Source organism: Melanotaenia boesemani, chromosome 19 (assembly GCF_017639745.1).
Source record: "Melanotaenia boesemani isolate fMelBoe1 chromosome 19, fMelBoe1.pri, whole genome shotgun sequence".
NCBI lineage: Eukaryota > Metazoa > Chordata > Actinopteri > Atheriniformes > Melanotaeniidae > Melanotaenia > Melanotaenia boesemani.
In genome coordinates, this window is record NC_055700.1 from 25,765,909 (window position 1) to 25,793,883 (window position 27,975).

A 27,975-nucleotide genomic window follows, 5' to 3' on the forward strand; every position below is an offset into this window, starting at 1 on the left:
GTAATTGTATATATTTTATTGTATTTTGGTTTCATATATGTAATCGTTTTACTGATAAAAGGTTATATTTGTCTTTCACAGTGATTTATGGTTGGTCGTGGAAGTTGTTGGTCAGGTCCAGTGATATAAGAAGAACTGCTGATTGCTGTGACAAATGCAACCAAATCATCAGTTGGAGCGTGGCTTTCTCTGGTCCAAACGAAAACTTTCAGGGAAAGTAAAATTAGATAAATATTAGAGTCATTTATCCAAACTCTTGTGCATTAACATTTACTGTAGCATAAAAAGCTGCTGGTTATCCTACAGGTGGTGAAACGTACTGAATGTATTTCCTCCTTTGTCTGCAACCTTTTAAAGGTTGGTGAAAGTATATCACTTGACACCTTGGTCATCTTTTGTCTTTAACCCAGAAACAAACTAAAAAGGATAGTCCTACAGGCTTGTCTTAATCTTTGTTTGGAGGGGAAAGCTCTTCCTCTGCTATAGTCTCCCACTCAGGCAGCCTCTTCTACAGCCCTCACGGAACAAAACAAAGCAACACAAGCAGAAACGTGGTGGTGGAACGTTGTTTTGTTCCATGCAGCAGTTGTGCTGATATAATTCACACATAATATTTTTTATAAAGTGTTGATTTTGAGGGATCTTTGTCATTGATTAATCGTAGTGTTTACTTCCGAGATTAATTGTAAAATTAAATAATTGTGACAGCCTTAGCCAATACAACCGCTACCAGGTAAAAGTACAGATGGCTGTGGAAACACAACAGATATCAAGACTTAGCAAACCACACCAAAACAAACCGTCCCGTACCAACCCAGACCTGCTGGTGGAAACAGGGCTTTACTGTACAATAAAGGCCGCTAAAGCCCACAAATGAAAAAAGAAAAAACGGCATTAGTGTGGAATGAGGGCATACATTATGACATCAGCACTAATGAACTGATTGATTTTAATTGGCCTGACAAGTCACTGTGTAGTCACTTAAAATGTACATCACTAATATTTAATTCCAAAATTTTATCCTGGAGGCATTGATATTTCAGCCTTTAGAAACAAGGCTGTTTCTAAAAGTTAATATTTGCACTAAAATACAAAATGTCTAAACTTTGAGCAACAAGTAAAAAGTAAACATTACTGTCCTGTTATTTTTGTTAGTCATTTGTTAGTCATTATAAGGGCGATCAGCTGGCTTTAAGTTTTAAAACAATATAAACAAGTTCTGTTTTCTGAATTCTCCATCAGTGAAGGCACATTCATCCTCTTTTTGAATTAGTCTTCATGCCTCTTAGTTTACTGTATATCAACTTATGTTTTGTTCAACTTTCGATTCCCTGCCAAATGAAAACATCCTTAATTCTAATGAAACACGACACTGGCTTCTCTATCATTTGGCCTCACCCCCAGACTCTAATATCAGTCAGTTACAGTCACGGTTAGCTGGAAACATAACTGCTGTCCAGAGGGAGCAGACAGAGCTCTGCATGCAGAACACAAATCCACAATCAGGGAGACGTTTACTGACTCACAGTGATGGAGGTCAACTTTACCACCCTGCTGGCATGTGAGTAAACTCCTCCGTCCACCCGTATTTACATGCTCATCTGCATATATTTGAGAAGCTTGAAAAGTTATTTCCAATCTCTAAAAGATGAAAATATGCATGAAAAACAAAGATGATGTGAATACATGGGAATTAGATTTTTTTTTAAATTCTTTTCAACACACTTTTTAAAACTGCCCTAAGTTTCTATTTTTAAGTTTTTAATTTTTTTTTTTTTTACGAAACGCTACTGTTCAGTATAGTCATGTTCAGAAAAGAAACAGTTTTTCATTTTCAGTGTCTTTACAGCAAACTATTTTAATGATATACAATATAGCATTTCCATAATATATGTTGTTGAAATGAAGAAAATTACCTCTAAGTCTTAATACATTTAATTATTTTATCCTAAAATAATAATAATAAAAAAAACAAAGAATAAAATTAAACAATGTGATATCTAATCACATTTTGACATTTTAAAAACAAGGAAATAAAATTATTTCATAAAACATGCATTGATAAAAAAAGAGTTTAAAATTAATACTGGTTTATATGTTTTTATTTATTTATTGTGAATAACTTTTTATTAAATCAACAGGTTGCTCTTCCAGTGGTATAGTTTAAATTACTAGTCTCCAATTTAGCCCAGTGCTGAAATGGACAGTAATGATGGACTTAAAAACAGGGCAGCACTGTTTTATTTCAGTGTAAATCCACAAAACGCAGTGAACCAACCGTTTCTGTTCAGGTTTACAGGAAACAGAAACCTATCACACACTCACATAATGAACTGCCAAAACAGTTAGAGCAAAGGAAGTCTCCCTCGACAGGTTAAACCATGAAATATTGCATTAGATTTACATCAGATTAAAATTTTTTTTAATTTATTTAGATTTGTTTTAATAATCAACTCAATAGGCCTGAATATTTATTTTTCACTGAATTATATTTAGCAGATACTTTGTGGGTGAACTTGATTATTAAAATCATGAGTTTATTTAAAATGTTAGGATCTGAGTGGCATAAATCGTTTACTTAATTGGACTGAAACATGCAACAGAAACAAGACCAATGTAAGGAAATTTTCGAATTAGTGGTATGCTGGACACACCACCCTACCCAGAAACGGTTAACACCTATCGTAATGATCATAACTACATGCAGACGTACATGCACTGCTCTAAAACAAACAAACAAAAAATAACCAGGATGCTCCTGTGCAGCCTCAGCATTGGTAATTTCATTTGACGTATCTTTGAAATATAAGTAAACGTGGCTGTACTTGAAAATGTTTCCTCTTGCTTCTTAGGAGCGTGATGTGTTTGTGCAGGTGTTGTGTTAATGGTTGCTAAATTCTAAGGAAAATGGAGAAAGAAATACAAGAAAACCAGTACGCTAACATGCCAATTGAAGAGACACATGCTAATTTAAATGTCATTATCTTAGTTGTTTCCTAATGGTTTGCATGAAAAATATGTAAGAAAGTAGCCAGAGTAGTTCTTCATTATGTTGGTTTCTGGTTCGCAAAACTGTTATCTATCTCTAACCAGTCCTCCATCGTCCTCTTCTCCACACTTATGCTGCCTTCTCCCCTTGGTCTTATATTTATATTATTATTTGTAGGACATTACAGATCTTAGAACTCCACCCCATAGGGGAAAAAATAAATAAATAAATAAAAATCAATCATCTTTCAGAGAACAAAAAAACAAAAAAATTCTCCTTGAAGGTTGAGAGTGATTAAAATAATACCTCAATTGACTTGAGTTTCAGTTTTAAACAAGTACATCTATATTTCTTTTTATTATTATTATTATTATTATTTATGTTTTAAGATCTCAATAGATTATGAAACACCAAAAAGAGTCTTTTGTTAGTGAAGTGAACATATTTCAGAAAATGTGCTGTCTCTCATGACATTGCAGGGCTGCTGGTCTGTTGCACCACTCAAGCACAGAGTCCAGATCCACTTGAACCATCATCTTCACCTCCAACACCAACACCGTTCATTTCTACAGCCGACAGCAATGTCGCTGCCATCGACTCCCAAACTACACCTGTTTCTGTGACTGAAAACACTCCAAGAAGCAACACAACTTCACCACAGACCAGCAATGATGATGGTGCCACTTCAACACTTTCTACTCAGTCTATAGACCCAATGATGGTCAGGACAGGTAAAACTAGCAGCACCAGTACTGTTTCCAGCTACATCATCTCCTCAGGTTGTTCTTCACAGTTAACCCCATCTCCCACAGACCAGCCAACAGTCTCTACTTCAGCATCCGAACCCACATCTGTGGCCCAGAATACATCAGCTACCATCACAACCAGTAAAGCTGGAAGCAGCATCAACAGCAGCACCAGTTCAGCAGATGACATGAACTATGTTGGTCAGAATATTTCAGGTAAGTTGGTCTGGACATTTTAATGTAATTAGTAAACTGACATTAAAATAAACAGAAAAAGTCCAAAATATCAAAAAGCTATTAAGGGTAAAATGTGTCACCGCAGGCAACACATTGTTATCCCAAATGTAAAATTTCTAAAAAGTTTTAATTTTTTCCTATTTTACATAAAAAAAATTGCCACGACGCCAACAAAGTCTGGATCCTGGATTAGTTCTTTGTTCTTCATTGAAACCCACTTCAGGCTATGTAGACTTGGATCTCGGACTTTGACCAGTCATCCATCTTACATCCCTTCTCCCCTATGCGAACAAGGCACTGTTGGAATGCTAGTAACCCTAGTGAGTGGGGATATATGAAGAGAATGGATGGACATATGGATGTTTTGATACCCAACGCTGACAGTGAAACAGCTTGTAACTCAGTGTTCCAACATATGCAAACAGCAACTGCTATCACAGCTTGAGATCGAGGAGGTATAACACATTAATTCTATAGCAAGGGGGACCCAGGACACCAGATCAGAATGGAAAGTTAACATCAACTCACCCCAAGAAAATGGGTACCAAGCCCCAATGACATTTGAACTGAATGAGCGAGTAAATGAACTGAGGGATAAGATCATGGCTAAGATGAGAGCCTGTCAACCCTGACACCAATGAGCAAGAATGAGTGAAGTATCCATGGCAAGTTTTATAGCTGATGTGAATGCAATACTAGGAACAATCCCTACTGCGACCATCACTGAAACCAGTGAGCTGATGTAAAGCACAGCAACGGTCATGTAGGTGATGCTGGGCCAAGATAACTGTAACATGACGGGCAAGAAGGAGGCACCATGGTGGAGGAGGTTGGAAGCCAGGACGAAGGCAGTTGGAGGGAAGTAAGCCAATTGTCAGAATTCCAGAGAGGAGGAGCAACCACAAAAGGGGTAACAGTCAGATGCCTATACCCCCATCACCGCACCCACCCCACCCAGGGGAGATGGGAGGGTGGGTGAGAAAACAGTTTTATCTAAACATCTGTGTGCCTATATATATATATATATATATATATGTATATTTTTATCCTTTCACGCAGCAAGACCTCAGTTCACATCCCGGTCGGCCAATTACAGAGGCTGAGTGGAGCACCATCGGAAAGTCTCCTGGAAGATGTGAATGCAGCCTTGAGAATGATTCCTACAATGACCATCATTGAAACCAATGAGCTGATCTACACCTCAGGAATGGGTCCACCATCAGTCAACTGAAAGAAGAACTTGAGAAGGCCTGGAAAGTGAAGGCAACAGTGGTGCCCGTGGTCATCAGAGCACCCGGGGTAGTAACCCCCAAACTGGAAGAGTGGCTACAGCAGATCCCAGGACAAACCTCAGACATCTTGGTCCAGAAGAGTGCAGTCCTAGGAACAGCAAAGATACTGCGCAGAACCCTCAAGCTCCCAGGCCTCTGGTAGAGGACCCGAGCTTGGATGGATGAGAGACCGTTAATATTTTAATGCAATGAAACCATGCGTGGTATGACAAGCCCCATACATTCATCATTTCTCTGTTATGACGGTGGGACGAGGAGAACCACGATTGAAAAGATAAGCCAGCTGGCTCTATGGATGGACTTGAGAATAACAGCATTAATGGAGGAACCCATGGACGTGGAGAATGGGGGTGTTTTAACACACACTCTTCCCGGTAAGAGAGTTCCACACCTGCACTTTTTCTGCATTCTTTTTTAAACACAGCCCAGCTGTATTTTGCACTAACGTATTTGCTCTAGTTGATCTCTGGTCATCTCCGTTTGTGCAGCAGCTGCTTTTTCCCTCTTCTCTCTGGTTGTTCAGTGAATCATGACAGCTGTCGGTGGTCAGCTGATCAGTTTTTCTCTCTTGTTGTGTTTGTTTATTGTTCAGCTGACATGGAAGCAACTAATGGTTCATGGTTCACACCATTACATATTTACCCCAAAATATTGTTTAGGCAGGACTCTTCTCCAACAAAGTAACTAGCTGGTGGTAGAAAGGCTTTATACCTTAGCTACGCAGGGGCGGGTCTAGACACAGCCCTAATATATATACATACATATATATATATATATATATATATATATATATGTATATAAACAAGCCCAGAGATTTTAATATATTAAGCATTATAACATTAATTATACTGATGGAGCCCACTAAATGGTAAAAGGCAATTAACCATCTAACCTTTTCTAAAGTATTTTTTGACTCAGTTGTTTAAGGAGCATTTCCTCACTTACAGTAGGTTAACTCTTCTACTCAACAGAATGAGTTAGAAAGATTTGTCCAGCTCTTTGGCTCAACCAAGTACTGAATAAGCTGTGTGCACTTATGCCCAAGATGGTATTGTGTGACGAAATCGTGTACTTATGCCCAAGTTAAAAAAAGAAATGCATGGATGAGTTTCTCTTGGTCTTTCTGGGAGACTAAACTTTTAATTTTGTTGATGTTTCTGAGCTGGTAAAAAGTTGTCTTAGTGACAGCTTTGATGTGGCTGCTGAAAGTCAGGTCTGAGTCTAGCAAAACTCCAAGGCTACGAACTCGAACTTGGTCATGGATTTTAAGAGCCCGAGTCTTCAGGTGTTTGCCAATGCTGACCCTCTTCTCTTTGTAACCAAACAGAATAATCTCAGTTTTGTCTTCATTTAATTGTAGGAAATTCTCCTTCATCCAGGTGTTTATTTGCTCCAGACACTGACACAATAAGTCAATTGGACTGCAGTCATCTGGTGACAGAGACACATAAAGTTGTGTATCATCAGCATAACTTTGATAATTAATGCTATAGTTCTGTAATATTTGACCCAGAGGGAGCATATACAAGTTGAACAGAAGAGGTCCAAGGACTGACCCCTGGGGGACTACACAAGTCATGGCCACTTGCTCAGATTCATAGCTGCCGATCGTAACAAAATAACTCTGGCCTTCTAATTAGGACCCGAACCAGTTAAGGACCGCTCCACAAAGTCCAACCCAGTTTTTCAGCCTGTGCAACAGGATCCTGTGATCTACAGTGTCAAATGCAGCACTGAGATCCAACAGAACCAGGACTGATACTTGACCAGAATCAGTATTCAACCTAATGTCATTTAACACTTTGACCAGAGCTGTTTCAGTGCTGTGATGAGGTCGGAAGCCGGACTAAAATTTATCAAGATTTCCACTTTCATTTAAAAAGTCATTAAACTGATGAAATACAACTTTCTCAATAATCTTGGAAATAAAAGAGAGGTTAGAGACAGGTTTATAGTTGTTCATTATAGTGGCATCTAGATTCCTTTTCTTTAGGAGTGGCTTAATAGCAGCTATCTTTAGTGACTTGGGAAAAATGCCTGATGCCAGTGAGCTGTTAACTATCATCAGAGATCACTTTCTACTGAGATAAAAACTGTTTTTAAAAAGTCAGATGGTATCATGTCCAGAGTGCATGTTGTTGTTTTCAAATGCCAAACTGTTTCTTGTAGGATTTTTAAATCAACCATTTTAAATTGCAACATAACAGAATTATTTCCGGGTTTTAGACACAGACTAGTTTTCTTGTGTGACTGTGTGGAATTAATATTTTGCTTAATTGTTTTAATTTTTTGGCTAAAAAAGTTGGCAAACTGGTTGCATTTCTCAGTGGAAAGGAGCTCTGGGCTTATCTGTATAGGAGGATTTGTAAGTTTTTCAATCATAGCAAACAGAGTGCGAGAATTGTTGACATTCCTGTTAATCATTTCAGATAAATGCAGCTCTCTGGCCTTACACAGCTCATTGTTATAGTTATGCAGGCTTTGTTTGTACAGCTCATAGTGAATTTGAAGTTTATTTTTCCGCCATTTCCGTTCAGTTTTTCTGCATTCTCTTTTTAGGCTGGTAACCACAGTGGAGTTTCTCCATGGTGTTTTCTGTTTGCTCAAAGTGCTCTTGATTCTTATCGGTGCAACAGCATCCATTACATACAAGACTTTCAGACTGACTCTGCACTGGTTGTTGGTAACATAGCTATGGCCTCCACAAACTTAGCACTTGTTCTTTCATTAATTTACCTCTTCCTAACCGAGGAGCAGGTTGGTTGGACATTTTGAGTGATCAGTAAATCAAACAAAATACAAAAATGGTCAGACAAGGCCAAGTCAGTGACCACAACACAAGAAATATCAACACCTTTTGAAATAACCAGGTCCAGAATGTGACCTCGAATGTGGGTCAGTTCTTTTACATGCTGCGACAAACCAAACATGTCCAATATGGAAGAAAATTCCTTGACATTACCATCCATCATGTTATCTATGTGAATGTTAAAATCCCCAGTTAAGTTGAAATGGTTAAAATCAGTAGAGATAACCGACAATAATTCAGAAAATTTATCAATAAAATTTACACAGTGTCCTGGACGTCTGTAGATGATTAGAAATAGGATTTTAGGAATGCCCCTTAAAATAAAACTAAGATATTCAAAAGAAGTAAAATCAGCAAATGAAGTCTCTTTACACTGGAATGAATCTTTAAATAAGGCAGCCAAACAGCCCACTGCAAATATGTTTGACAGTCATTTCTAAAGTTCAAAGCTTATTATGTAGCACCTGTGCTGTTAATGTCATCTATTCTTAATTGTCAACCCTTCTGCAACTCCAAAACAATCCCACTGAAAGCAAGGTTGTTAGAAGGGCATTACTTACTGTATAATGTTAACAAATCACCAATGACATTTATCATATCGGTCAGCACAGCCCAGGTTGATGAGTGTGTCATTAGATTTTCAGCTAATGATTCTGATCTGCTGATATGTAACTTTAATAATTTGCTCTGTTACACAGTCACACAGTTTCTTTTGTTCAGCTTATTATTCCTTAACGTTCGTATATGTATTGCACTTCAAGTTGTCTATATGTTGTTTTTCTTTTCTTTCTTTCTTTCTTTCTTTCTTTCTTTCTTTCTTTCTTTCTTGCTTTCTTGCTTTCTTGCTTTCTTTCTTTCTTTTTGATATCTGCTGCCCTCTGCTCAATCTCTAGGCAACAGTAGAAATGCATGTGCTGCCATCTGCTGGTGCATTTTATAACTGCACCTGAAATTGTAGAAGCATTGTGTTAAAATCAAAGTACACCCTTACTGCTTCTATAGGAATTAAGCAGCCAGGTAATCTGGTGCTGCTAATTGGATGCACTTGATTTACTGATCTGCGACATTCATTTTTTATTAACACAGTTTCAAAGAGGAAATACATAATTATTTATCTTAGGGAAGCATTTGTTGAATTCAATCAATCTGGAAGTTAAGAGACTTTAAGACAGTTGCCAGTCATCCTCAGAGCTCATTTCCTAGCATTTTGACTCTATGATCAGAACATGTAATGAGAAACTGCAAAAAACCCAGGAGTCACTTGTCCAACTCTACAGGCATCAGTTAGCATGTTATATGTTAAAGTTCATGGAGATTTTCAGTCATGGAGTCATATATATGAAGTGCAGCGCCATGTTTGACAAAAACCAAACATAACATATCAGCACTAAACGACTCATATCAACTGTCAAGCACGGTGGTGGAGGGCTGATGATTTGGGCTTGTTTTGCAATGACAGCACCTGGATCACTTGTTGTCATTGCATTAACCATGAACTCCAACAATCAATAGAACAATGTTGGATATATGAGACAGAGACAAGGAAAAAGAAACAAAAGAATGAATGAAAATAAATAGATGACAAGGACATGCACTGAAACCTGTTTTCCCCGATACACTTGGTTATAAATAATCACACGATGAGATTCAAGTAATATAAAATACTGTGACTTGTTCTTGAATGAAATGAAATTAAATTAAATTAATGTTTTTGACTGAATGAAATGAATGAAAAAGGATCACAGGGCCTATTCATGCACTGGAGTGACAGGGGGGTAGTACACCTGGGACAGGTCACCATATTATTATTATTATTATTCCCTTTATTTTATTATTTCTATTTATTTATTCTTTTATGTTATTTGTCTATATTTTAATACACTGCCTCTTCATTTTAGGCTTTGTTTTATTAAGTAATCAAGGACACAGATAAATATATCTTATGTTAATCTGACATTGTATTTATCTCAATTTAGTTGATGTTATTACTGATATGGACAACCACAGATCTGAAGAGTTTTTTTTTTTATTACTTACATTACAGTAATTCATTTCATTAAAAAAAGGAAAATAAAAGAAAAGCTAAAATACATTTTATCACCTCTTATTCAACTTCCTGTGACCGTCAGTTTATTATTAATCAAAACAAGCTCCTGTGAGGTTTTCTATGTGACTCAGCCATCGCATAGCCCCGCCCCCATGTTCCCTACAATATATAATTAGTCACCTACAGTCACAGCCAGCCGCTCACACTACAGCTGTCCACAGGGAACAAAGAACACAGAGCTCCTCAGCTACACAAGGGTTATTGAAGAAAAGGAAAAACAATGATGAAAGTCATTATGCAAACTCTGATAACATGTAAGTAAACATTTCACTCAGTACAGGCAGGTTCCTCATCTCTAATTTTGGCAAATTCAGAGAAGATGTCACAAGTTATTTAGATACTTCCTACTATGTGACTGTTTCTGATTATATTAAAATGTATTGATGTGGAGGAAATTCAGACACCATACTAAACAGTGTCATTTCTGCTATGTGGGATTTTCCCTTTCTGTTGCAGTCAAATGAGTTTTTTCACTCGTGCAACGACGGTGCTAGAAGTTAATTTTCAATTCCTGAAAGTTAAACTCGCAACCAGCTTTTTCCTAATGGAGGTCACATGTTTGATTAGGTAATAAAGATCACTGAACATTTCCACTGGTTTTTAAAACAAGGATTAAGTTGTTTCTTGCATTTCTTTCTTTATTTTTACAATGTAATGAAGGCAGCATGGAAACCTGTGGGTTGTCATGAATATGTTATGAGCTTATTAATGTTTAATAAACAAGATTTCGTTTTATTCATTTCTAGTAGTCATTCTAATAGCAAAATCTAACACATCTATTCAGAATATCACTGTAAGTGGGGGGAAAAACCATTAAACACATCATGTCAGATCTGCTGTGACTTCCTGTTCACCGAAACAGTGGTGGTACAATTTCACTTCCTATAGTAACAAATCATCTGGCCCTGCTCTACAGACTGTTAATTGTGAACTTCCAGGTCAGGAATTATATTGAAATATGGTAGAAAAACTCCCCTTTTAAAGTCCAAGCTGCTGAAATTCCTGGAAGCACTGCAATGTTAAAAGATAAGCCTGTTTTCTTTTTTTTTTTTTTTCTGTGCTGTTAACAACCCTTATGAGACAGGCTGAAACCAACAACACTGTGTTCCTTAATACTTTCAATCCATCACTACATTTCCTGCTGTGTAGCATGTTAAGATTTCTATGCAATGTAAAGTGCATTACAAATAAAAGTGTTAATATTAATATTATTATTATTGACATATCAGTCCCTGTTGCAGCCTGAAATGTTTCATTTTGCTGCAGCTTATTTGAAAAGTTGGAACAAAAGTTGCTGTTTTTTGTTTGCTTGTTTTTTTTTTTTTTGTTTGTTTTTGTTTAAATCTGAACTAATTTAAAACATCATTCATCATATTTGAATGTTGTTTATTGAAATAATCACACCAGGAGAGTATGTCATCATTCGACATCTGACATTGTGTCACTGAGATGCTCTGTTCCCATTTACTGTCACTGGCAGTGTTCTACTACCGAAAAAGTAACTAGTTACATTTACTTGTTACTTCATTCAAAAAGTAACTCAGTTACTTTGTTGATTACTTACACCAAAAATAATGTGTTACTGTTAAAATGGACTGTTTTAGTTATTTTTGTAAAAGAACATTCCCCTATTGTTATCCTTATAACTTAATTTACATTGTTGTACGAAAAATACAACAGTGATTTATTTAAGTCAGGACAGACGATTATTAATATATATATATATATATATATATATATATATATATATATACAGTTTGGGGTCACTTTGCCATGGGATTCAATGGGGAAGTGACCCCAAACTTTTGAACGGTAGTGTATATATATATGAATATATATAAAATCTGTGCTGCATGTTGAGCCCTCCAATGATCTATCTTTCTCCTACTGTTTATTATATTTTTATTAACATATTTCCTTAGTTATTTGTAGACATTATCACTATCAAGTGCAGTTGTGCGCATGTGTGGGGGTAGGGGCAAACCAGTTTGGTCGCCTGCAGTAACCAAGGAAATAGGGCTGTAGAGACTAGTTCCCGGGAAAAAAATGGAATGTTGCGTTCACTTTTCCGTTCCTCATCCAGGGGTTAGCTTTGTGGACAGCTGGGAGATCGGGAGGCCTTTCACAAAAGAAGCAGAGGAACCCTAAACCTGCGAGTGACAATATTTACAATCGACTACAGAGAAAAATAAGCCCAACAAGTGGACTTTGCAACACTGCCCAAGTCATGCTGCATCACCGCTGTAAACAGGAAGAGCTCACAGCTGCTGGCCAAAATTTATTAATTTAGCTAGTAACAGACACATGCCCCACAGGGCAATGGTAACTAAGTTACTTTATTTAAAGATAATGCATTAGAATATTTGTTACTCACAAAAGTAACGGCATTATGCGCTCGACACACGGGAGGCGACGTCGCTCCTTCTCTCTTCATTTCCTATGGAACTTGCACGATGAGGTGAAAATTGCTGCCCTCCTCTAGCCAAGCGACAGGTGACATTCATACATGTGAAATGTTGCACTCGTTCATGTAGATGTGCACACAGGGGCTTGCTCAACACAAGAAAATAGAAAAATGTTCAATTTTTGTCGTTGTCGTATGGCACTGCAACCAGCCAGCCAGGGTTTCATTGACTGACCAAAGAGCTGAGAACAGGCTAGACAGTGCAGTCTGCAAACACTTTCAACGTGGAGGAACAGATCATTTTAATCATGTCTGACTTTCCCATACTTTCCCATACTTCACGCAAAGATTATAGAGATGTAAATAAAAGGCAGCCGCAGGGTGAATTTGTCTGAACGTAGGTCCTGGATTTATCTGGGTCAGTCTTGAGATCCACCATCAAATGATGATATTTACACTGTTGTTTATAAAATCGGATATACCCTGGCTTGTCTTTTGCTTTTGTATAATAGAGTCAACAGCAAGATTCCTGTCAATTCAAGCAGAATCTTTTGTCATGAACTGTTTTGAAAAAGTCAGATTCCCTCCAATATCATAACCAATCAAATTTCTTACAGAAAAGCGATCTGAGAATGCGATGCATGACACTGCTGCTGTCTCTGCTGTTTGTTGCGACCTGTGTGTTCGGTTTCACCTGGGTGGCAATTAGTTTTGCCTGTCACTGTTGTTGGTTGCCCCCCATGTGTCGAGCCCATCGCAGTAATGCATTACTACCTGGCTCCTAAACTGATCAAAGTGAAATCGCATCATGGCTGGATTTTTGATATCAACAAACATGTGATTGTTATCGATTGAATTGATATGATATTGTATCATCCAACTTGTGATTCCTAGTAGTGGATCAGAATATAGATATAAAAATATTACACAGAAATTAGATAGCATACTGCTGCAAAATTCAAGACAATAATCTCAGAAATTACTTTAGTCATCTGCCCACACTTTCTTTCTTCTTGTTTATCCTGAATGCCTCTGCTCCCTTAACTATGTAAACCCCAACACTCTCATTCTTATGTTGGCATGGTTGTTACAGCAGTGAGATGGGAGTGCAGAGTTCATCTCTGTATTCCAACATCAGCTTCAAACAGTAAACATGGCAATGGTGGTGGATATCATGATAATCTACATTGACAGAGAGGAGGCTGCACAGTAAATGGTGGTGGCTTGTACAGCCATTAAAAGCATCACTGCTTGTTCTTTATTTATTTATTTTTGCTGGCTGTACATCAGCTATGCTGCCCAACATTTCCCCCATGGTTTCTGGTGCTACTGCTCCATTTACTTTGTCAGGGTACAGATCTGCAAGGACCCCGAAAATGGACCATATTGCTCACATAAAGGACGCAGAAGATGTATGACAGGCTCTGTATTCGCTCTGTATTTAGCGTAGAGCATAAATAGGCCTTTAGCTGTCTGATTGGTTGAAAGATTATTTGCATCATTAAAGTAGCTAAATAATTATGTGAGAGTGGGCGTTTTACTAGTTGACAATAACTTTGGATGCTGCTTGCTTATAAATGTGCTTAAATGCTTATGTTTCAACCTGTGATAAACAAGAATCTTGGTTTTCTTTTGGCCTTTTTATCCTCGGGAAATTTGCCTGGTTCATTATTGAATATGCTCCACCTGAGAAATGGGAGTGGTTAAGCTTACAAGAGTCTGCCATGGCAGGTCAAACTTCCTCTCTGGGCAGCCATTTTTCCTTCACATGGCAACCAGAAAATCTGCTAAAGTAGGAGTTTTTTCAGCTTAATTGTTTCCAAAATTAAAACATATGAATCATGATCTAAAATCATGAAAAGAGAATGTAAAGGGACAGTCAATCCAATCAAACTCGTCTCTGTACTTTAGCACAACTAGTATCTGTCAGAAAGAAAACAGCAACAAAGAATATTCACAGGTACTTTCTGGTTACTTTCTATAAGAGATTCAAACCCTCTAGATCAGGGGTGTCAAACTCCGGTCCTCGAGGGCCGGCATCCTGCAGGTTTTCATTGTTTCCCTGATCTAACACACTTGACTGAAATTAATGGGTTATTGTGAAGAAATTAACAAGAAGCTGATGGATTCATTTGATTTTTTTTCAGGTGTGTTAGATCAGGGAAACAATGAAAACCTGCAGAATACCAGCCCTCAAGGACCGAAGTTTGACACCCCTGCTCTAGATTCTAGAAAATCAACTAGATTCTCAGGTCTAGAGTCTAGAAACATACAGCTAATTTAGTGGGTTAATCATATAGAAGTTCATGGAACTGGTTTTGAAGGTATTAGAATATCAAATCAAATCAAACTTTATTTATAAAGCACCTTTCATACATAAAAAAAGCAACTCAAGGTGCTTTACAGAGAATAAAATCCCCCAGAACCCAACCCAATAGAAGATTGCTTTGCTCTAAAGCTTCAGCTTTTGCAGTGAAATGTAAAAGCTGAAGCTGAAAAAATAAGTCAAAACTTATATTTTGTCTTTGATTACAGGTCTGCTGTTATGTACAACATCCATGTCAACAGGGGTACAAGCAGCTCTTAATGAAACTGAAACATCGCTGGAACCTTATGTCACCTCCAGCACATCTTGGACTACTGAAGCCGAAGCTACATCATCCACTGATACCAGTCAAACTACCGACAGAAGCACATCTATCACATCTGCAGTCACACAATCCTCCACATTAGATAGCGCTAGCACAAACACCCCACACCCAACCACTCCATCGTCATCATCATCACCGTCTTCTCCATCTCCATCATCCACATATATCACAAGTCACTCTACTGAAGGGACTGAGTCTCAGACAACAGGAGATACAGATTTAACCACCACATCAAGTAGCACCTTCAGCACCCCCAACACTGCCACTGCCCAGATGAGTGACACCACTGATGCAACTAAAACCACCAACACAGACATTAACACCAGCACTGCCATGAATAGCATCATTACCGTCACCTCACAAACAATCAGCTCAACCAGGATCACCAATGTACAAGCGACCACTGGTATAACCACCCTGGATAAGGAGGAAGACAAGTCTAACGCTCTGAGCTCAGGTAGGCAATGCAAGACATACTGTATATGTTGAGAAATACATAATAATACACACAATTTTACAAGTTTAATTGATGGTACATTGTTTAATTGATGGTAAAGTGACATTTATTATTATCTTTGAGCCGTCTTTGCCCAGCAGTAGCTGGCACATCACTTTATAGCATCTGAAAATCAATACACTGGTCACTTTGAACACACCATGGCAAAGAAAGCCAAGACAACATTTTTGGAGGACAAAAGGAAAAGAAAGGGAAAGGGACAGAACAAAAGATAAGAATCAACATCAGACTGAGTTTTACTCACAGGAGAGAGCTCTGAGAAGAGACAGGATGCAAGATGGATGCCGAATTAGCCGTTGTTAGATGGTACCTCATTGAGAAAATCTGCCAAAGTTTAGCAGTGGGGTTTTTAAGCAGCTCTCACATCTTTTGTCCATGATCCTCATGAAATAACTGGATAAATATAGATGAAGTCTCACTGTGCTTTTATTGATACCATTAATCAGTGTAAAAATTTTATTTTAATATAGAACATAGTTAAAATATAATTTCAGATATACCATCAAATTGATTAGTTTCTGAATTAACATAGAAGTAAATGAGACATTAAAATTCCAAATCATGTAGATGTGACGTACACATGTAACATGCCTAAGACACAAACAAATATGAAACATACAAAGTAAACATGATCACAACAGTCTAATTAAGGAGGTCAAATGTAAGCATGCAGGATCCATGCGTCACACCTTCCCTCCCTCCTCCTGTCCCACCTCACAGCAGCTCAAGTTGTAGTTAATATGTGAACAAAAAGTTTGCTCTCACACTTCCTTGTTGACTTTGTAGTCAGACCTTTTAATTACCAGAAGGACAAGTGAAGAAGGAAAGTAGCTGACCGAAAACTGTCATTTCTTCCCAACAGCCCTATCATTTACCACATTATCACTTTGCGCTCTTTCCATTGTGCATAAACTATTGCTTCCTTCTCAGCATTTCTGACTTTTGCAATGGTATAATAAATATGACTCAGAACCTTTATAGGTCACAAGACATGTTTTATCTATGATTACCTCATAGAGGTAACAGTGTGAGAGAAAACAGATCCAGATCAGTCAAAACAAGTCCAAATGTTCTGCTGGAACTGGTCAGATGTGAACTAAGGATGTCATGGTTCATCACTTTAGCCCTCACAAAGGTACCCCCCCCCCCCCCCCTTTTGGCTAGAGTACCCTTTTATGTGCCGCAGTACATTTTCTCAACACTTAACAACAGGCTCATTCAAAGGAGGTGTCATTGAATTTAGCACATGTGAATATCGGATTGGACATCAGTAGTATTTTACAAACACAAAGCAATAAAGTTGTGATATTGCACTAGCCTAACTGGTCCAGGGGGGTGTACCTTGCTTCTGGCCTGATGGCACCTGAAACATCTTTAATAGGATTAAACAGGTGTAAAAAATAGATGGATGGATTATGTTCGGTCATCCAAGTCCTGGTAAATCTGGCTGATTTCTATTCAGAACCAGATAAGCAGTCAGATGAAAGCTGAAACGTCTTCAGAAACCAACAAAATAAGTCCGGTCTTTGATCCAGTTTCTGAAAAGGAGTTTACTAATTAATTTTAAAGCTCAAAGGGCAGTTTGCTCAGGTGGAGGAAAAACTTATCTAAAGTTCATAGTGCACTGATACAAAGTAGCCAGGGTATTTAACCTTACAGGTGAAGAGATTAACCTGAGGAAAGATTAAAATCGTTCCAGAATTATAATCAGCTAGAATGCAGGCACTATTTTGTGTTTTTTAGCTACTGTCTGAATCTGACTTGTTTGATATGTGAAGCCTGTGAATCTAAAACAGTGAATGAATCGTCAATGTTTTTATTTTTAAGGGTTTGTTGCCTCTGTTTTACAAGCAATATGTCCACAATGACATCATTTTATTTTGGCTGTGACTTTAAAGAACTTGGCCTATTACCATGATAAATATTTAATTTGTCCAGCATTTCTGTTTTATGACCAATTAACTATGTACTATCTAGCAGATAAATGGGAACTAAGATTGTAAACGTTACACAAACATCACAAACGTCACAAACATGAAACGAAAGAGATGAGCAGCAGTCAGTACTGAGCAGAAAAAGTTTCCAAAGTCAGACTGCCATCCTCCTGCTATAATGGCTATTTTGCACAAGACAAGAACAGCATGTAATGGGGTCAGTATGAGCGTCAAGATTATTTTCAGAAATTTAGCAAATCATGTGGGGATAGTTAGTCAGAAAATCAAACCACAGCCCCCAACCATCTACTCAACAACCAATCACAACAATATTTACCAGAAAGACCTAAAATGTTTCTCACAGGCTGCAAACTTGGTAAGTTCTTGTTGTGAAGTTCAGCCATTCAACTTTATTCATATAGTTGACTGATAAAAAGCTCAAAGTGCTTCATGCAGTAAGACTGACAGCATCAATAATGTTTACATAAGCTTATAAAAAACACCAGAAAAGCAGAAAAACTAAAACAAAAACTGTTTTGTTATAATAATGCTTCTTTATAATAAACGTCATACTGTTGGAAAGCCTGTTTATCTTCATTTTAAAATGGAGTCACATTCGTAAGAAATTGTGAGTAAGTGGGCTGCACCCATAAAACTTCCCAAATCTTCTCTACCAATGCCAGACAGCTGATTCTGCCATCGACTGTTGTTTGGTGTCCCTTAGGAACTCAGAAACTTCAAAGAATCATAAAACGATTAATGATAACAGTAACAGAAACTCAACTTTATTTTTATCAGCATCTTCCTTGATCATTGTTGACAGCATTAAGAGACATTTGCTGGTGGGCATGTAAACTTTTCCAGCTTCTTTAAGGTGTTTTTTTTAAGAACCACTTCTGCAGATTTACTAAAACCTTAAAGTAAAAAGAAAGAGTTATTCATTATTTTAATGAAGTACTTACAAATTTAATTTATTTCAGCTGTATTTGTATAGTACCATTTCATTACCAATCTTAACGTACTTTTACCAAAACGGTCCAGTTCGATCCAGTTCTCTCTGACTCAATCTTCCATCTGCCTGGACCAGTGGAAATAGCTAATAGAACACCTGTAAAACTGATTGATCTAAAATTAAGGTGACATGTCATTGATATTAAAATGTCATTTGACATCAGTTTGTTGACGGTCTTACTGTTCACACTCTGTCATTAAGTCCAGCATGGACTCTTCTCAGATGAATGATAAACTTGAACTATAGTTTTAACTAATGATTAATATGATCTTATTAATTGTCTCTTTCTTTTCTCCCTTTGTTTACTCTCTCCCCAGGAAGTATCACAGTTCTCATTTTTATGTTGGCCCTAGTGATTATTACAATGTTTGGAGGGCTCTACTATTACAGGATCAGGTAAGGACAAAACAGAAACCTGAAAGTTAATTGCCATAATTTCTACTGGCTAATTGAAAAGTCTGCATCATTTTGAGAGGTGTAAGACTGAGAGAGAAGTATGATATATATATACAATATTCATGAGGGTAGGGGACAGGAAGTTGGGGTTAAATTGCTCAAACTATCAACTTTAAATAGACTCCATTGTCCCAGCAAGATCTAGGACAGGGGTCTGCAACCTTTACAACCCAAAGAGCTATTTTTTTCTCCTCAGCTAAAACTCGTTTAAAGTTGCAAATGCTACAGTGTTACCTTCTGAAAAAAGACAACTTATCATTTTTGATAAATATCTAATAGAAGAAATGTGTTCTCATTTTTGAAGAACCACATTTTTATTTCTATTTATTGGTTTTAAATTAAAGACAAACATAAAACTTTTGCAGCAGACAGACTATCTTCTATGGGATGTAGACATTAGTGGCAAATGGTGTTTAAAAAAAAGTCCATAGTTTCCAACCTAATGAAAAGAAAAATAGATAAAAAATATTTATATATATATTACTGGTACTTCTATTGTCATTATGATGTGGAAATTCAGTGCAATTATTCCATGAAAAAAAAGAAAAAAAGAAAAAACAGAAAAATAGCTAAAAACCTGCATTTGTTATTATATCTATATTTAAAACCATTAGTTAGTTCTTTTACATTTTTAGCCATGTACTAAGAGCCATTGTGGAAGATCCAGAGAGCCACTTGTGGCTCCGGAGCTGCAGATTGCAGACCCCTGGTTTAGGAGTATGGTCTAATTATGGGAAACCGACATGTAACGGTCTTCTAGACACCCTGGCAGTTGCAACTCAGGACACCCTGAACCCTGTGCCACCAGCAATGGAACAGGTGTACAGATCCTTCTTCTAACATTGATCCTCCAGGGTTTAGCATGCAGTCTTTGCCTTTTGATTTTAAATGTCAAAACTATAAACATTTGTTTTTATTGAACATTTATTGCTAGCATATTAAATCATTAGAAAAGAGAAAAGTGGATTCTGCAGTTTTGGCGTTTTTTTGTCACCTTCAACTGTCAAAACTGCAGTTTTACAAAGCTGTGGTTCATGTGACGGCTCTAATTTAATGTTCTGACATGTTCAGTCTGAACAGTACAAAATCCAGACTCAATGAAAGTCCAAAGAATCACATCTTGGGTTACCTGGATATGAGGCAGGAATCACATGCTGGTTATAGGCTAGCAAACTCTTCTGTTAAAGTGCAAAGACACCTGACAACAGAGCTTGATTGAGAAAAATAGTTGAATATTTCAGTTGAATAAATGAAGAATCATTCAATATATTAAAATTTTGTGCACTCTGTTTTTAGATATTATATTGTGACATTAAGCTTCATCTTTCAATTTACTTTTTCCTCTTTTCTGTTTCTTTTCACTCCAGGCGGGCATCGTCATATGGTACGCTACTAAACAGCAATGATCACAACAATTTAGCAAACTTCAGCAACCCCATGTATGATCCCTGAATCTTAACATTTGATCTCCAATCTCAGAAGTTCTGCAGACAGATCCAGAATGTGTGAAAACAATTTGGAAGAGTTCAGGTGGTCTGATTTTAGAAATGAGAGACGCAGCCATGAAACCTAGTTTTATCCTTGCTCAGAAAGCCTACATTGCTGTAGAAAGAAATGTTTCAGCTTTGAGTTTTAGATTTATAAACAACTTTGGATGCAAAAACTACATTAAAATGTCATCCAGATAATCCACCTGGAAGGTCCTGAATCCTCTCAGGTACCATGATTCAGATGCTCAGGGGAGCTTGTTGAAAAGAAGAACAAGAAGAAAAAAAAAAAAAAAAAAAAAAAAAAAAAAAAAAAATATATATATATATATATATATATATATATATATATATATATGTGTGTGTGTGTGTGTGTGTTTATGAATTTTCTTATAGGAATTCATTTTTAATTGGTTTTAAAATTGAGAAAAAAAAAGTGTGTTAAAATATTAATTAAAAATTATAGTGCAAAGTTGTAAAAAAAAAAAATCCTTAAATAAAAGTATCCCATTTATTTTGACAGTAGAGTGGTGATTGTGTGCAGTAGATGTGTGCCATTATTAAAAAGCTTTTTATTTTTCATTTTGGAAAACAAGCCAGCACAATAATCCTTAGGATAAATGTCAGAACATCATTTTAGTTGTAATTTTATCTGTTACTGTCAGTTAGATAAGAAATCATTTTAGCAGTTTTGATGCTTTTAACCACATTTTCATAATGCAATATAATTTTTTGTGTGCTGTTGTTTTTGTCATGTTTGAATCTTTGATTAAACTGTGAAATAAATGTGATAAAAGAAACGAGTCACCACCTTAATAATTTATAATTACAGTTATTTACTTATTGATGGGAATTTCTATTTTGTTTAGCCATAATTATAGCATGACTGTAAAGGTAGTGCTTTGATTAACAGATCTTTATTGAACACAAGGAACTCAAAGGAATGGTTTGACTGAGATATGTAACGGAGGAGTCGACTGGAGGTACGGGAACCATGGAGCCAGGAATGGAGAGGGAGTGAGTCCATTAGGTGCGTAGGTTAAGGTCCGACAGGGAATGACTGTTCTGCAGGGGAATATAACAACTGGAGAGCTAATGGAAGATAGATGTGACTGATCAGGGGAGATTGGCTGCAGTGCAGACCTGGAGGGAACGTGGCAGAGAGAGAAGATCAGGGACAGGTGCGGATAATCAGGGGAGTGATTACTGGGGGACTGGCAGGACAGAACTTCCAAAATGATGAATCCTAGTGACTTGACGATTTCCTGACATCCTGACATCATAAATGTACTATTAGCCGCAGCTGTTTGAGCAGAGCTAATCATGCTAGCATAAACTATAACACACTCTCAGTCTGGTATAAATTATGCTGCGATGATGCTTGTTAGCATGCTGGAGTTAGCATGAACAGCCTCACAAGCTTGCATTGCAGTTAAACCAGAACCGAGGCATGCAACAGCATTGCATTCCTTATCCTGAAGTTTTTCACACTTGTTAACAAGTCATTTACTCCCCGACTACTGACAAAAGGACTCATTGGAAATGCTGTTTCAATAAGGTCTTTTGTTTGTTTCCAGGAAAAAAATAAAAGTTCTATTCATTATATATATATATATATATATATATATATATATATATATATATATATAGAATGTGAAACATTTTACAATTGAATGAAAATCTGATTTAATTTGATTTAAACCTAATTTCTTGACTGTTTTAGTGTATTTATAGATATACGTTTTGTAAATTATTGCTCAGCACCTTGTTTAACACTGTTGTGTTTGAAGACAAACTTCATCTTGAGCTTGATAGGAATAACACATCCAAAAACATTGAGACAAGGCTGTGGTGACCACTGTGTAGCATCTTTTCTGTTACTAAAAGTCTGCAGATGTCCAGGAATAGAAGAGACCACTGCTTGGATCTTTGTGGTAACCTTCTTGTCAAAATAAGATTCTAGTCTTTCACCAGTCCAGGGTCTGCTTTGTGTTAGTTTGCTTTTCATAAAGTGCTACTCCTACACTTTTACTTTTCTACAGGCTGAAAAAAATATGATAAAAAATGTTGTACAGACATGAAATGAAACCTCCAACTGAAGGGCATCAATTCCAAAGTTAAAAAAAAAAAGAATTTTCTTTAATGTGTCTGTCAATTTTAATCTTTTTTCAGTAATTAATTTATGTGACATGGCGGTCATGTAAATGTGACTATGTTGTTAAACTGTAAGTATCTGTGTCTCATGAGTTCATGCCTGAACTTGGTTACAATCCGGCAAATCCATCCAAAAGCTGCAGCACATTCAGAACAGTGCTGCTAGGAGAGCATGTTGTTAGGGTTCCTGTCTGTCTCCCCTGTGTGTGTGGTTCCCGGATTGCCCAAGTGTGTGCGTTTGTCTCTGTCTGTTTTTGTGTGTCATGCCTGTATCTGGCCAGAAGATCTACAGGGTCACTCCAGGGCAGCCATTACTACACCTGGGCTGATCACCACACCAGAGTCTCATCCTGCAATCAAGCCACCCTCATTCCCAGCAGTATTTAACCACCGGCTCATTCTTCTATCCTCTGCCAGATCGTCCAGTTATCTTGCCTGGTACAGGGTTACTGTCTACACATGTAACCCCTATCCTCCATTCACTACACTGACTCCCCGTCTCTGTTTGGACTGAATTTAAGTGCATCCATGGCAATGCCCCCTAGTATCTGGCAGAACTTCTCACCCCATAGACCACACCATGATCCCTCTGCTCTTCAAACACACACTGTCTCTTCCCGCCAGGACCAGGAGGACCGGGCTTTTCGCTGCTCCTCACTTGTAGAACTCTGTCGCTGATAACCTGAAAGCTCCACAGACTCCAAAAACAAGCGAGTCAAAACATTCCTTTTTAAAAGATATTTTTATTCTTAAATTGTTTTATTGCCTGTGTTTTTATTTAATTTTTTATATTTGATTTTCTTGTAGCCCTTCAATGTAAGTGCTTTATATATTAATTGCATTATTAGGGTCCGAGCCATACAAAGTATGGCGAGACCCTATTGTAGTTGAAATGTTTATTCTCCTCCTCCTCCTAAGCGCTTCGACCCAAAATATGACCCCTTAAACACCCATGAAAAGTTGTGAAACTTGGCACACACGTCAAGCCTGGTGAAAATCGCGATATTCTAAGGTCCGCATACACTTCAATACAAAATTGGCTCAACAGCGCCACCTAGAGTCACCAAAAATACCCAAATGAATGGGGTCCCAAAAGTCTACTTCGACGTAGGAACACGAAACTCGGCACACACGTGTAACATCCCGAGTCGAGCAAAAAAGTCAATGAAACACCTGTTGCCATGGAAACGGGGTGCCCGCCATCTTGGTGTCTGCGGCCATTTTTTTGCCATTTTTTGCACTTTACACACATCGTATTTGAACGAACTAGTCTGAGGGGATTCGTGCGACTGACTCCAAACTTGGTGGGAAGCTTCCTGATAAGTTGGGGACCAAACACTATTCAAATCTTTCTAATAGCAGAAAGCATGTTACCGTGGCAACCGACGGAAAATGACCTTCTCGCCATGAAACACGGTTTGCTCATATCTCCATGGAAATATATGGGATCTGCACCAAAGTTCACAGTATTCATACGTGTCACACCCCAAGTCCAGCAAAGAAGTCAATCCAACACCTGTTGCCATGACAACGGCGTGCCCGCCATCTTGGATTTCATTGACATTTGAACAAACTAGTCTGAGGGGATTCGTGCGACTGACTCCAAACTTGGTGGGAAGCTTCCTGACAAGTTGGGGACCAAACGCTATTCAAATCTTTCTAATAGCAGAAAGCATGTTACCGTGGCAACCGACGGAAAATGACCTCGCCAAGAAACACGGTTTGCTCATATCTCCATAGGAATACATGGGATCTTCACCAAACGTCACAGGATTCATATGTGTAACACCCCAAGTCCAGCAAAGAAGTCAATTGAAGACCTGTTGCCATGGCAACCGACGGAAAACCACCTTCTCGCCATGAAACACGGTTTGCTCATATCTCCATAGAAGCACATGGGAGCTGCACCAAAGTTCACAGTATTCATACCTGTGACACCCCAAGTTCAGCAAAGAAGTCAATCAAACACCTGTTGCCATGGCAACGGGGTGCCCGCCATCTTGGATTTCTTTGCCATTTTAACGAACTAGTCTGAGGGGATTCGTGCGACTTACTCCAAACTTGGTGGGAACCTTCCTGACAAGTTGGGGACCAAACACTATTCTAATCTTTCTAATAGCAGAAAGCGTGTTACCATGGCAACCGACGGAAAACGCCTTTTCGCCATGAAACACGGTTTGCTCATATCTCCATAGAAATAGATGGGATCTGCACCAAACTTCACAGTATTCATACGTGTAACACCCCAAGTCCAGCAAAGAAGTCATTTGAACACCTGTTGCCATGGCAACAGGGTGCCCGCCATCTTGGATTTCATTGACATTTGAACGAACTAGTCTGAGGGGATTCGTGCCACTGACTCCAAACTAGGTGGGAAGCTTCCTGACAAGTTGGGGACCAAACGCTATTCAAATCTTTCTAATAGCAGAAAGCGTGTTACCGTGGCAACCGACGGAAGATGACCTCACCAAGAAACACGGTTTGCTCATATCTCCATAGGAATACATGGGATCTTCACCAAAGTTCACAGGATTCATACAGGTTGGGTCCTTAACGCATTACACCACCTGTTGCCATGGCAACCAACGGAAAATGACCTTCTCGCCATGAAACACGGTTTGCTCATATCTCCATAGAAATACATGGGAGCTGCACCAAAGTTTACAGTATTCATACCTGTGACACCCCAAGTCCAGCAAAGAAGTCAATCGAACACCTGTTGCCATGGCAACGGCGTGCCCGCCATCTTGGGTTTCACTGCCATTTGTTTTTTTTTTTTTTGTTTTTTTTTTTTAACCTGTCTTGTCCAGCATCGTTGCAAACAGAATGATTGTCTGGCTGCTGTCTGGTGCTGGGCAATTTTACTCTATCAAGCAGGGATTTATACTACATGTATAAAGTCCCTCTTGATGACATGAAAAACTTTATTAAATCAGACTCTTAATGCTGGACTCGACCGGAGGGGACAGAGAGAGAGAGAGATAGAAAAGAAAGTAGAGAGAAGAGGGAGGGGGGAGAGAGGGACAGAAAGGGTGTGGGGAGTGCGGGTGGGGACTTGAAACATTATACAGAAAACCATGTAATCCATACTACTTGCAACATATATAGCTAAGATCATCCTGGCCAGTAGGTCATTACACAACTAGTTGATAATAGTAACAATAATAATAATCACAATAATAGTAATAATAATAATAGTAGTAGTAATAATAATAAGAGTAGGAGTAATAATAATAATAATAAGAACAGAAATAATAAAAAAAAAGAAAAAAAATATGATAATAGATATAAGTGAAACTGCTGTATTCAAGAACACGCGCAGAGAAACCTGTGTGGATATGCTGGAGAACTCGGCCACACGGCGACGCAAAAACTGTGTGGAGACGTTCAGGAAGGAGTGACCATGCAGAGTGATCATGCAGATGCCACCTCACTTGAACAGAGGCCAGAGTCAGGCCAGCGGTCCCGAGATCCAGGCCACCAGCCCCCCCGTAGGCTACAGATCCCGACCGGTCCACAGGGACGACCACTCGCCCGCCCAGGAAGGCAGCAGCAGGAGACCCCAGCAGGAGCCGCCCCGCGGACACCGGCCGCCCGGGACAGACGGGGCAGAGGGCCCGGGCCCAGGAGCGCAGGGACACCCCCCACCCCCACAGGCCAAGGGCCAGCACGCCACCCGGGGGGACCCGGCCCGCCCAGACGGCCACCGCCAGAGGCCAGCCCCACACCCCAGCGCCCAGCCGCACACCCCGAGAACCAGTCCTGCCCCCCCCCCCAGACCAACACACACAAACACACACACTCTCCTTCCACTCCTCCATTCATCCTCCCACACATACACCATCCAACCCTCACATACTCTGTCCTCCCACACACACACACCATCCTTCCACCATCCATCCTTCCACACACACACCATCCTTCCACCATCCATCCTCCCACACACTCACCATCCTTCCACCATACACTCTCCCACACCTACCCCATCCTCCCACACACATCATCCCTCCACCACTCATCCTCCCACACATACACCATCCTCCACCTTCACACCTCCCACACACACACACACACACACCATCCTTCCACTACCCATCCTCCCACACATACATCATTCTCCTACACATACACCGTCCTCCCTCTCCTACACCAAACATCCACCTTCACGTACCCCATCCTCCCACACACACACACACCACCCCTCCATCACCCACTCTCCCAAACATACACCACTCCCCCAAACACACACCATCCTCCCTCCCATACACCATCCATCCTCCTGCACACACACCATTCTTCCACCATCCATCCTCCCACACACTCCCCATCCCTGCACCATACATTCTCCCACACATACCCCATCCTCCCCCACATACATCATCCCTCCACCATTCATCCTCCCACACCCACACCACCCCCCCTCCCACACACCACACATCCACCTCCACACACCCCACCCTCCCACACACACACACCATCCCTCCACCACCCATCCCCCCACACACACACCACTCTCCCCCCCACACACACACACACACACAAACACCATCCCCCCACCACCATCCTCCCGCCACCCCACGCCGCGGGGGGACAGCCCCAGCCAGGAGGCGAGGAGACACGAACCAGGCCCCCACCCCCCCCCACCCCGCCCCAGTCCCCCACTCCCCACCCCAAAAACAGCACCTTCCCCCCAGGGCCAGCAGCCAAACCCCCCGGGGCAGCCCGCCCACGCCCCGGGCCAACGCGACAGGCCACCCGGCCCGCCCCGCCCCCGGGCCATCCATGGAGACAGGGGCGCTTGAAGACCCCATCCCCCCTCCCTCCCCCACTAGTGAGGGAATATATTATGTGCTGTTTGCAATTAAAAAAAGAGGGTTAAAATTGGGGGGCAGTAACTGCATTGAGGAGGGGGTGGGGCCACCTGAGCAGTCCCACCCACCTGACCTTGCATGTTCCACCCCCCAAAACGTGTTTGTATGTTGCAAATGTTATTTGTGCTCAGTGACTAAGTGGAATTAAAAGCTGGGAGGCATGCTGCCGCTCGGCGAAGCAACGGGGCCACTATGATGACCCCCCTGCCCCGCCCAGCGCAACAAGCACACCCCCCACGGCCCTACCTGTGTATGTAGTGAAGAGTGGGGAGGGGAGGGGTCAGGAGATGTAGGTCCAGAGGGGGGTAA

At 39.5% G+C, this 27,975-nt stretch overlaps 1 protein-coding gene across 1 annotated transcript; it reads left to right on the plus strand.

The window, feature by feature from the left end:
* The first annotated feature begins 1,489 nt into the window (after positions 1 to 1,489).
* parm1 (prostate androgen-regulated mucin-like protein 1) lies at positions 1,490 to 20,921 on the plus strand. The gene is made up of 6 exons (XM_041970244.1): positions 1,490 to 1,561; positions 3,469 to 3,720; positions 3,802 to 3,951; positions 15,120 to 15,692; positions 19,016 to 19,094; positions 20,522 to 20,921. Exons 1-6 carry the CDS (start codon positions 1,531 to 1,533, stop codon positions 20,604 to 20,606), a joined length of 1,170 nt encoding a protein of 389 aa, XP_041826178.1. The 5' UTR covers positions 1,490 to 1,530; the 3' UTR covers positions 20,607 to 20,921.
* Positions 20,922 to 27,975: the final 7,054 nt, after the last annotated feature.

Bases quoted from the DNA above. Each gene is read 5' to 3' on its own strand.
- parm1 (XM_041970244.1), top strand. From the start codon at position 1,531: ATGGAGGTCAACTTTACCACCCTGCTGGCAT. The intron at 15,693-19,015 runs GTAGGCAATGCA...CTCTCTCCCCAG, and splicing joins GTCTAACGCTCTGAGCTCAG to GAAGTATCACAGTTCTCATT. The intron at 19,095-20,521 runs GTAAGGACAAAA...TTTTCACTCCAG, and splicing joins CTCTACTATTACAGGATCAG to GCGGGCATCGTCATATGGTA.